The 11,581-nt window shown below is 31.2% G+C and overlaps 2 protein-coding genes across 2 annotated transcripts; both read left to right on the plus strand.

The window, feature by feature from the left end:
• The first annotated feature begins 2,143 nt into the window (after positions 1 to 2,143).
• Positions 2,144 to 2,937, plus strand: LOC114716437 (abscisic stress-ripening protein 2-like). The gene is made up of 2 exons (XM_028901445.1): positions 2,144 to 2,321; positions 2,430 to 2,937. The coding sequence occupies exons 1-2, from the start codon at positions 2,160 to 2,162 to the stop codon at positions 2,613 to 2,615; spliced, it is 348 nt and encodes a 115-aa protein (XP_028757278.1). The 5' UTR covers positions 2,144 to 2,159; the 3' UTR covers positions 2,616 to 2,937.
• A 7,691-nt stretch (positions 2,938 to 10,628) lies between these two features.
• Positions 10,629 to 11,581, plus strand: LOC114716439 (abscisic stress-ripening protein 2-like). Its single transcript, XM_028901447.1, has 2 exons — positions 10,629 to 10,841; positions 10,955 to 11,581. The coding sequence occupies exons 1-2, from the start codon at positions 10,704 to 10,706 to the stop codon at positions 11,138 to 11,140; spliced, it is 324 nt and encodes a 107-aa protein (XP_028757280.1). The 5' UTR covers positions 10,629 to 10,703; the 3' UTR covers positions 11,141 to 11,581.

The following is an 11,581-nucleotide window of genomic DNA, read 5'->3' on the forward strand; positions in this document are numbered from 1 at the left end:
AAGATAAACTAGCTTTTACATTAAGGACATGATATAGTATTATTTTAACACAGGAAATTATCCAAATTATCCATTCCATACGTAACATGAATAATTATGGGACGGGACACGATGCGAGGCAATCTAGGCTATTCGAAGCTGGGAAAACCCGAATTATGGGACCCTTGTTGGAGATCGATCTAAAACATGCAGCTCGCAAGTTGGTTACGGCTCATTTCTTATTAAAAATCAATTTCCTAACTAGCTATTACTATTATGTTTAGAACCAAAAAGGTGTACTCTGCTCGTTAATTCCGTTTTGCAATTTGATTCTTAGTAACCCCTTTTTTCTTTTTCCTTTTTTTTTTTTAAAATTTTTCGAACATTTTAGCTGCCTGTTACTTTCAACGTTATCTACTTTTTTGGTCATATTTATAATTCACTTCTAACATGCTTGCTTCATACGGACCAAAAAAACTTAAACTTCGTTAATTCTCATTTAAAATTTAATAACTTTCTAACTTTATCTTTATTTAATATACATTATATATTATGTAAATAAAATCAACATAATAATAAATAAAAGTAAAATTATACATCTATACAAAAAATTCGGCCCTATCTTATAACAGGAGTAAAAATTTTTTTTCTCTATTTTATAAATAGAGACAAAAGAGTATATAAAAACATTAATTTCTGTAATGCCGCCGATATAGGTCTACATTGCGCCGGAGCCTAGATTTCTAGACCTATAAGCAGGCGAACTATAAATTGATTTTAATTCTGCAGGACTTGCGATGTTGAAGGGTATGACAAATACACACGCCTTTTTTAAGTTAGCGCGTGACGTGTGGCTGTTCGCTTGTTTGTTGTCTATTTTATCGCAAAGCAAGTTTCTCACCAGTTTCCGCGCCCCTCTTCTCTCTGGTTGACTGTTTCAAAGTTTTCACATCAAAATACCACCTCCAATTTTTAATATATAAGCTATTTTGATATTAAAATATGTTTTATGAAAAAAATTTTATTTAACCCCCATTATTGACACTTAATCTCAGCCGACCTCCAAAAACGTAAATTCTAAAATTTCACTACATCTCTAATGAACAAAATTTTATGAGTGCAAAGAGAAAAATACCCTTGCTTTATTTTGGGTTATAAATTTTCTTTTTTTTTGGTATATCACCAAATTTGGATTGCAAATCGCTATTTTTTTTTTAGTTACAAAATTTTTGAGTAGTCCATTCACATCAAAATAATTGCATTTAAGGGTTGTGACTTGTGAGTTCCTTTATTTCTCTTATAAATTGTCGAATTTGGATTGCAAATAGTTGAATTTTTGCAATAAATGCTAAATTTGAGTTGTCCCTTCACACCAAAGTAATAATTAGGGTTGTGAATTTTTTTATGTTTCTTGTAAATTGTCAAACTTTAACAACCCAAATTCGACAATTTACAAGAATGTTTTTAAAACAATAAAACAAGAGTATTTTTGTCTTTCCACCCATGAAATTTTGATCCTTTTAGTGCAGTCAAATTTTATAATTTTTTGGAGGTTGACTAGGATTAATGTCTATAGTGGGAGATAAATGAAATTTTCCAATTTTATATATATTTCATATAATAATATAAATCCATAAAAATCAAACTATTCTTAATTATTAGCTCAAGCTTAATTCATGTAAAGTGCGAGTTGAGTTTATTATTTTCTATATTTGTATTATTGCTATATAAGGTGTATATTGAAGATTTTGAAAGTGATGTGACCATCATACTTCCTAATTGAATTTAAAGATAAATATATATATAAGTTGGAAAAAAATTAAAAAATTTAGAAACATAAGGTCGAATAAGTATTGTTGTAAAAGAAAATTAGAGAATTCATTTTCAAGTAAGAATAAATGACACGCTTCTGTATATTTCGGCTAAAACGCGGCATGTTTCTTAATAAAGAAGTTTTTTGTATTTTGACTATTTTATGTTACATATGGTCGTCTTACAAGAAAATATTAATAATGTTGACTTAATCTACAAGAAATTATCAACAAAAATAAAGCTATAAATAGCTCAGCTTCCCACATAAACCTTCAACATCTATCCGTAGCAATAAGCATACATACATCATTATCATTTCATTTGAAATACCTTTATACAGCCAAGTCATCTTGTATTAAGAAACCACCATGTCCGAAGGCCATCACCGCCATCACCACCACCACCACGGCCACCGCCATCACAAAGAAAAACCGGCCGGCGAGACTGACTACAAGAAGGAAGAGAAGCACCACAAGCATAAGGAACGTGTCGGAAAATTAGGAGCCGCTGCTGCTGGCGCCTTCGCGTTGGTAATAAATAACATATATATAATATCATTAAACAAAAATCATTAATTATTGTTCATGATCATGATTAATTTGAAGAAATTAACAATACAATGAAACTGTTGGTTGCAGCATGAGAAGCACAAGGCGAAGAAAGATCCGGAACATGCACACAGTCATAGGATAAAGGAGGAGATTGCAGCCACTGTTGCAGTTGGAGCCGGTGGATATGCACTTCATGAGCATCATAAAAAGAAAGAAGCAAAGAACAAACACCAAGAGGCTCATGGAAAGAAGCATCACCAATTCTTTCACTGATATTAGCTTATGGAAAAAAAAAAAAAAACACCACACACACACACACATCTCTGGGGAGCTCAACTTCTTGCTGGATTTGTTCTGTTCTGTACTATATGTGCTCTCCTGATTCGTACAAGGTATTACACTACTCAGTCTTCCTACACAAAGTAGTAATACCTTGCAGTATTAGGAGAGCATATGGAAGAACAGATTAGGAGAGAAGCTGAATTCATATTTAGATAATAATTATAGTCCCTATTTTTTATTTTATTAATTTGTTTGTGTGTGTATATGCTTTTCATACACAGCAGGAGTTTCATGATATATGTATGATTATTTATTTGTATGACTATATATGTATGTATGTATGTATGTATGTATGCATGTATGTATGTATGTATGTATGTATGAAATACAAATTTGTGTCTAATCTATTCGACCATTGTTTTCTGGTGTTGCTTTGGATTTGCTTCGCCTTACAGACAGTACACTACACACACACGTGTTGCGCAATGTTGTTAGTTTTTTTTTTAAAAAAAAAAAAAGAGGAGACAAGGGAAGAAAGAATCAAACATACAAGAATTTTTCTGATTTTCGGCAAATTAAACCTTCCAATTAAAATGACATCATCAATGTGTTTTTATTTGGTAATTGATTCTGCAATTGAGATCAAACAGTCGATTAGAAGTTAGTTGGCTATTTATTATGATAAACACTAATAACCACCTCCAATCCTAAATATAAAAATTCGATAACTAATTTATACAAATTAAATAAATTAGTTAAGTTAGTTACTATCTCTGTCTTAAAGACAAGAGCTAGTTGGATAATTAGCTTGGTCCTAAATATAATACTATCTCAATTCAGTTTGTCCATAATATTTATTCATTTTGCCCTCAAATAATCCTTATGGTGATTGAGTTTTCATCAATTGTTAGTTCCAATGCACATGATTAACAAAAGTATTTTAAAAAATACAATATATATATTTATTACAAATAACTAACTTAACTAATTTCCTTAATATTTACAAATTAGTTATCTAACTCTTATATTAAGGATAAGAGGTAATGTTAAAAATGTGTGTTAATTTTCTTTGAGTCATTTGCATGAATTGGAAAGTACTCCTCTAGTCCTAGTTATAAGATAGAGAGAAAAGATTTTTCTTTATCCTATTTATAAGTCACTTCATTAAATTTTTAACATAAAAGTACTATTTTATCCTTAATTTATTATAGTGTATATAGTTATTTCTTTTAAAAGATTTATATATTAAATAGAGGTGAAGTTAAAAAGTTGTTATATTTTAATGAAAATTTAATGCATTTTCCCCCTTTTCTAATTAAAAATTTTATTATATTTTTACACCCAAGTAAATTTTATGGTGCCCAATATTTCTTGGTGTAAACTTCATTATTAAAAATGCATCACTAATGGAGAAGTAACAGATGTTAATGATGTTATTAAAAATACTCATTTTAACAACTTGATGTATATTTTTACACCTAAAGAGACTTTATGGTGCCTAGTATCCCTTAGTGTTAGAAGTTGGAACTATTTTAAATTACTAGACTCACCGTCCACACTGGTAGTTAGAAGTTGGAACTATCCTCACCAAGTTTGACTTTTGATGTATTAGACTCGTAACTTTTTGCAAATATAGAGTCCTTATGTATTACAATATTGTAAATGGATTCGTTTAGGATATAAAAATTATGTTCGGTTCCTAATACATGACCCTTGTTAATATCAAAAGGTTGGCTATAAACATGATATATGGAAATTATAAACCCCTAAAGACCATTTTAAAATAGATTATTTCAATTTACATGCACTAAAACATTTCAATTGTAAATTTCAAAATGCTGAGTAGAAACATGTTATAAAACATGTCATGTAAATGGATTCTTTCATTATCACCTAAAATAGATTAATTATAAGAAAAAGTATATTCCATTCTTTTTCACTGCTCTTTCATTCCCTTTTGCAATTTGATTGTTAGAGTTTTTTTCTCCTTATAAATATCCTAGCTGGCTTTTAGGTTACTTTCAATATTATATATAGAAAAACATTAATTTTTGCAATTTGATTAGAATATGGCCTAATTCATCCTCAGTGCATTCGACCCAAACCCATTTAAGTTGGGGCCGGAATGCAAATGAAAGAAAACTCAGATCGTTAGCCATAATATCCACCATGTCATTTGAATTTGCTTGGTGGGAACCGTCAATATAAGTGGGATGAGAGTGAAGAGTATAAAGAAAAAAATGAACACATGCTGGCATAATATATCTAGTAAGGAAATACCATCTCTGATCTCATTTAAAAGACCTTATTTATAGACTACAAATAAAATTTTATAATTAGGATTAGAGGTAGTACTCTCTAGTCAGTCTGAGTAGAAAACACTTCTTATCTCAGTACCCTTTGTTGTATAACAAAACTCTGACTCCTTTCTGTGGTCTGATCGCGTATGAGCTTATTTACGGTTCCTGATACACTCCAAAAACCCTTAATCTATGTTGTCCCTGAGCCTAGATTTCTAGATCTATAAGCAGATGAATCATGAATTATGAATTGATTTTTATAAGACTTCGGATGTTGAAAGGGTATGACAAATACACACGCCTTTTTTTTAATTAGCGCGTGACGTGATTTTCTGTACACACACACACATTGTGCTTGTTCGTTGGCTATTTCCTCAGTTCCAACTTCCAAGCCTTTTATCACTATTTTCCGCGTCTCTCTTCTCTCAGGTTGACTGATTCAAAGTTTACTCATCAAAATATATTTATATATATATTTCATGTGATAATATAACATTCATAAAAATCGAGCTATACTCAGTTGTTATACCCCAGACTTAGTTTTTCATTATTTTCTATATTGGTATTATTGCTATATACGTACGGAGTATGTCGAAGATTCAGAAAGTGATGTGATCATCACATATACATCCTAATTGAATTTAAAGATATATGCAAACAGATAAATCATTTTCATGCAAAAACAAACGGCATGCTTCTATACGGGAAGGAAGAGAAGCACCACATGCATAAGGACCATCTCGGAAAATTAGGAGAAGTTGCCGCCGGAGCCCTTGCACTGGTTGTAATATATATGTGTGTGTGTGTATATCAACACAAAGTTATCTGCAGTTAATCATTGTTAAACATTGTTCATAATCATGATTAATTTGAAGAAATTAACAATATAATGGAACAGTTTGTGTTCATTACAAGCACAAGGCGAAGAAAGACCCAGAACATGCAGAGAGTCGCAAGATAAATTAAAGCAGGAGATTGCAGCCACTGTTGCAGTTGGAGCTGGTGGATATGCGTTTCATGAGCATCACAAAAAGAAGAATCCAAGAAGAAATACTAAGAGGCTCATGGAAAGAAGCATCACCATTTCGTTCATTGATTTTAACTTATCAAGAATATATATATATATATATATATATATATATGGCTTTGGGGTGCTCAACTTCTTGCCTTGTTTATTCTGTGTGTTCTGTACTATATATGTTCTTCCGATCCGTGCAAGGTATTATACGTACAGTATTCTTTGTTCCTACTCAATGTAGTAATACCTTGCACTATTAGGAGAAGATATGCGAAAGAACAAACTGGGAGAGAAGCGGAGAATTCATTTTTGGATAACAATTATTGTCTCTACTTTTGGATTATTGATTTGATTTGTTTATGTATATGATTCATTTGCACTACAGCAAGAGTTTATGACTTTATATATACACTACCTCTGGTCCTCAATATAAGAGGTAGATAACTAATTTATGAATATTAAGAAAATTAGTTAAGTTAATTATTTTGTAATAAATAGATGTTGTCTTTTCTAAAATATCTTTGTTAATCATATGCAATTGGATTACCTCTTGATAGTAACTTTTTAATAGATACAATCACCAAAGGGATTATACTTGAGCATAAAATGAATAAATATTAGAGACAATATGGATCGCTCTTATATTAAAAACCGAAGGTAATATTAAATACAAATTTGTGTCTCTATTCGACAATTGTTTTCTGGTATTGTTTTGGATTTACTTCATCCTACAGACATTGCCCTCGTTAGGCATTTTGTATTGCTGTAGGACATTGCTTAATTTCTGTGTGATAATGTCTGTTAATTACCAGTTTCAGTTACATGTTGCCCCAAGTAGTTAGTTGAAAACGAGAGATAAGGAAAGATAGAATCAAACACTACAAGAATTATCGCCATTTTATTCCCTGACCTATGTCCAGTTCGCTTTAGAATATATATTTTTTTCCAATTATGATAATCTAATCACAATTGTACCTGTAGGTTTTGTGCTCCGCTCGCTTAGAACTCTTATAACTCTAAGGTTTTGTTTGGTATGAAGTATTGAAAATGAGAGATTCAGATTACAATTGAGAAAAATCATTAAAACAGTATTTAGCATGAGTAATTGCTTGTTATATAAGATTAGGCAAGCCCATAAGGGTGAGATCGGGAAATACCACTTCCCCCTATGGTATTCCTTAATCCTATATTCGTGGGTTTAGCTAATCCCTTGCAACAAGCAATCTTTTATGTTCAATATTCTTTTAGTAGATTTTTCTTAATCCCAATCTCAATCCCTACCCCTAAATTTTAATGCTTCCTATCAAACAATACCTAAGGGTTTTTTTGGTACGAGGACTTGAATTCTAAGGGAATGGGATTCGAAGTGGGAGTTGGAGTGGGAATGAGAATAGATTTTAAAATTATGTTTGGTATGAAGTAATATTTGGGGATGTTTATATCAATTATATTTTATATTCAGTCAAACTATACAAAGACTCATATGCCCCTATAATAAACAAAAATAGGAGTTTATGAAATATTAGAGGAACAATTTGGTAAAAATAATGTTTCGTCCCATAAATGATCTTCTAATACCATGAGAGGTGGTAGTATTACGCAATTATTAGTATTGTTTAGTGTCTCATATCCAACATATTAAAATGAGCTATAGCAATGTTAATACCAATCCCAACCCTCCTAATGCTCCATAGCAAACAAAGCCTAAGGTCCTATTTGGTATGAAGCATTGAGGGTTATAGATAAGAATTGGGATTGGGATTAAAAAAACATATTAAAAGAGTATTTGATGTGAGAGATTATTTGCTACTTGAGATTGAGCAAATCCATGTATGTATGATTGAAGAATGTCACTTTTCTCTAGGGTATTTCTCAATCCCTCCTATATAAATTTGTCCTATCCCAAGTAGAAAGCAACAACTCATGTCAAACACCTTTTTAAAGAATTTTTTCAATCCTAATCACATGTCATCTTTCATTGCCAATGTTTTGTACCAAACAATACCTAAGGTTTTGCACAAGCTCAAACAAGACTAAGAAAACAGATGAAAAAATAGTTTCTTAGAAAAATGCTTTCAACAAGAAAATGGCGAAATTTTTAAGCACACAAATTTCCAGATTACAATATTGATATTTCGAAAAGCACATGATGAAGCTTGCAACGATAATGGTCTGTTCGATCTGTTCTATATTTTTCATAGCCAATCCTTCATCTTTCTATATTTGAAGCTTTTGAACTTGAACGTTGATGGGGCTCCTCCATGAATTTACAAATCATGCACAAATCTTCTTTTCATTCTTGGTCCAACGACTATAATTTTCTCTTTAATCATTCTTGTGAATTATTCTTTGTTTCCTAATTCTGAAATAAAGACAATAATCTCAATTCATCAAGATTTATTTGGTTCAAAAATATCAAATATTATTTAAATGATTTTAATAAATTTGTTATCATAAAACTAATAGCAGCTTAACTTTGAAAGTCAATGGTTCAGTTCTCAACATTGTATATCCACAATTATAAATTATTTCATATATTTAAAAAAGGCAAAGAATAAAAATAAATTTTCAATAGCGGATGTTAAAAATAATGACATATAAGTATAAATAAATATATTAAAACTAAATATAGACGAAACAAAATCAATTATTGTAAAGATGCACCCAAGGCGAGCCTTGTTCCCAAGCTTATGAAATTCTAGTCTTACCCGCCTATCTTGGACCCGAGAAATGGCTGAAATGGGTTAAAACCCAAACAGAAATCAAACTCAGCCTTTTGCTTCCCGTTACACTTTCGAATCCCAGAAGAGATAGAGACTGTATTAAATGGGCCTAATGCTTAATTAGATGGGTTTAAGTGGCAGGAAGTAATGAAATCATAAGAATGAGAAGCTAGTCTCTCATAACTTAACGAACCAAAATTTAAATCTTTCTTAAAATAGCTGTTAATATCTAATGCCTAATAGTATCTCGAACAATACTACCTTCAATAGAAAGATACATATGCCTAGTAAAAACAAAAAAACAACAAGAACGGGTGAATATTTTTGAAAATCAATTAGGTATAAGTTATTAATCCATCAATCAATCAATACTCCTTCCCTTTTTCTTTTTTAATAAGAGACAATTATCCGGACTACAGTGATAAAAAAATGGCAAATGAAAAGTATATATTTGATAATTTAACTTTATATAGGATTTCAATTTCGTCTCAATTTTAAAAAAGTTTTTTTAGTCCTTTAATCTTAAAATCATCAGTCTTAAACGATGATTTTTTTATAAAAATTGTGATTATTTTGAAAATTAAATTTAATATGTTAGCAGCAGTTTGAGATTTTTTTTTCAGGTCACTCATTCCCTTGCAGCAATTTATCTTGAGATTTTGGTCTTTTAGGGCTCTCTAAAAGTCCTAATGTGTCAAGAGCTCAAATATGAGTCCTAGCCAGACTCAGTCTCCTATAAATACCCTTTTGTCTACGCTATCTTTAACAAGTTGAATGAGGAGAACTAATCAATTTCTTTTGTCATGAGCATTGTTTATTTTTAGTGTCCTGAATTAAATAATCTTGTGATGATTTGTTTCATCTTTGCAGCGGTGGTTGGAGCCATATCTTCACCTGGTTTCTAGATCTACAAGCAGGCGAACTATACGTTGATTTTTATAATAATTGCGACCTTGAAGGGTATGAAAAAAATACACACACTATTTGTTTTGGTTAAGCTAAATCCAGTAACTCGAAATATAATTTGTCAAGTGCCTTCAACATTCTAAGGTATTTTGTTGTACATCCACCATCCAAAATATTTTGTATTGTAATTTTACTCTTAAAGTATTAATTTTTTCAAAAGCAATTTTTTAGGTATTATTTCATAAAGTATTATTTCATAAACAATTTTAATTTCGTCATTAATTCTCAAATGGTCAAATGCATGTATATCACAAAATATCTTAGGACGATGGGTAAAATGTTTTAAGGTGATGGGTGTATCCAACTTTTTTTTTTTTCATTAAATTAGCGCGTGCCGTGTTTTGTTTCTCAGCTCCAAGCCTCCCACGACTATTTTCCGCGTCCCTCTCCCCTTCGGTTGACTGTTGTCGAAGTTTATATTGGTTAGCGGTTTTATAAGCACACGCATCAAAATATATTTCCTATGTATTCCACGTATTAAGACAAAATCCATAAAAAAAAATCACGCTGTCTTAATTATTGCTCAGATTTAATGCAAAAGTTTGAGTTAATACATTTAATTTACTTTTTGTATTTTTATAATAGTATGTTGGTACGTACATCATTGCAATATACCGAGTATATATATTGAAGGATTTGGAAAGAGTGATGTGATCATCATCATACCTCCGAATTGAATTTAAACACAAACATATATATAAGGTGGCAAAAAGCAAACAAGATATATGAAGTAGAATATATATTATTGAATCTGGCAAAAAAAGAATATATATTATTGAAAAGGAATAATGCTTCTATTTTGCCTAATTAAAACGCGGCATGCTTCTTCTTAAGAAGTTTCTGAGAAGGCGTATTATTTAGCCTATTATACGTTATGTTTCATGGACGGTCGTCTTACAAACAAATATTAATAATGATGACTTAATCAATAAGAAATTATCATAAAAAATAAACCTATAAATACCTTAGCCTCCCACATAAACCCTCAACATCGATCCAAAGCAATAAACATACATCATTATCATTATCATTTGAAATAGCTTCCCTTTATACAGCCAAGTCATCGACCACCATGTCCGAAGGCCATCACCACCAGCATCACAAAGAAAATCCGGCCAGCGAGATTGACTACAAGAAGGAAGAGAAGCACCACAAGCATAAGGAAAATCTCGGAAAATTAGGAGCTGTTGCTGCTGGCGCCTTCGCATTGGTATATATATAATATCATTCAACATAAGTTGATATGCAATTAATCATTAGTTATGGTTGATAATCATGATTAATTTGAAGAAATTGACAATATAATGAAACTGTTGGTTGCAGCATGAGAAGCACAAGGCGAAGAAAGATCCAGAACATGCACACAGTCATAAGATAAAGGAGGAGATTGCAGCCACTGTTGCAGTTGGAGCTGGTGGCTATGCGTTTCATGAGCATCACAAGAAGAAAGAAGCCAAGAAGAAAAGCCAAGAGGCTGATGGAAAGAAGCATCACCATTTCCTTCACTGATATATATATATATATATATATATATATTAGCTTATGAAGAATATATATATTTATATATATATTGATCCGGGGAGCTCAACTTCTTGCTGGATTTGTTCTGTTCTGTACTATATATATGCTCTTCTGATTCGTACAAGGTATTACACTATTCAGTGTTCCTACACAAAGTAGTAATACCTTGCAGTATTAGGAGAGGATATGTAAGAACAGATTAGGAGAGAAGCTGAATTCATAACTGGATAATAATCATAGTCCCTATTTTTTTATTTTATTAATTTGTTTGTGTGTATGTATTTGCTTTATATACAAGGAGGAGTTTTGTGATATATGTATGATTATTTATTTGTATGACTTTATATATATGTATGTGTGAAATACAAATTTGTGTCTGATCTATTCGACAATTGTTTTCTGGTGTTGCTTTGGATTTGCTTCCCCTTA

This window comes from Neltuma alba, unplaced genomic scaffold (assembly GCF_004799145.2).
Source record: "Neltuma alba isolate B1F8T4 unplaced genomic scaffold, ASM479914v2 tig00011656_pilon, whole genome shotgun sequence".
In the NCBI taxonomy this organism is placed as follows: Eukaryota; Viridiplantae; Streptophyta; class Magnoliopsida; order Fabales; family Fabaceae; genus Neltuma; species Neltuma alba.

Bases quoted from the DNA above. Each gene is read 5' to 3' on its own strand.
- LOC114716437 (XM_028901445.1), top strand. From the start codon at position 2,160: ATGTCCGAAGGCCATCACCGCCATCACCACCACCACCACGGCCACCGC. The intron at 2,322-2,429 runs GTAATAAATAAC...TGTTGGTTGCAG, and splicing joins CTGCTGGCGCCTTCGCGTTG to CATGAGAAGCACAAGGCGAA.
- LOC114716439 (XM_028901447.1), top strand. From the start codon at position 10,704: ATGTCCGAAGGCCATCACCACCAGCATCACAAAGAAAATCCGGCCAGC. The intron at 10,842-10,954 runs GTATATATATAA...TGTTGGTTGCAG, and splicing joins CTGCTGGCGCCTTCGCATTG to CATGAGAAGCACAAGGCGAA.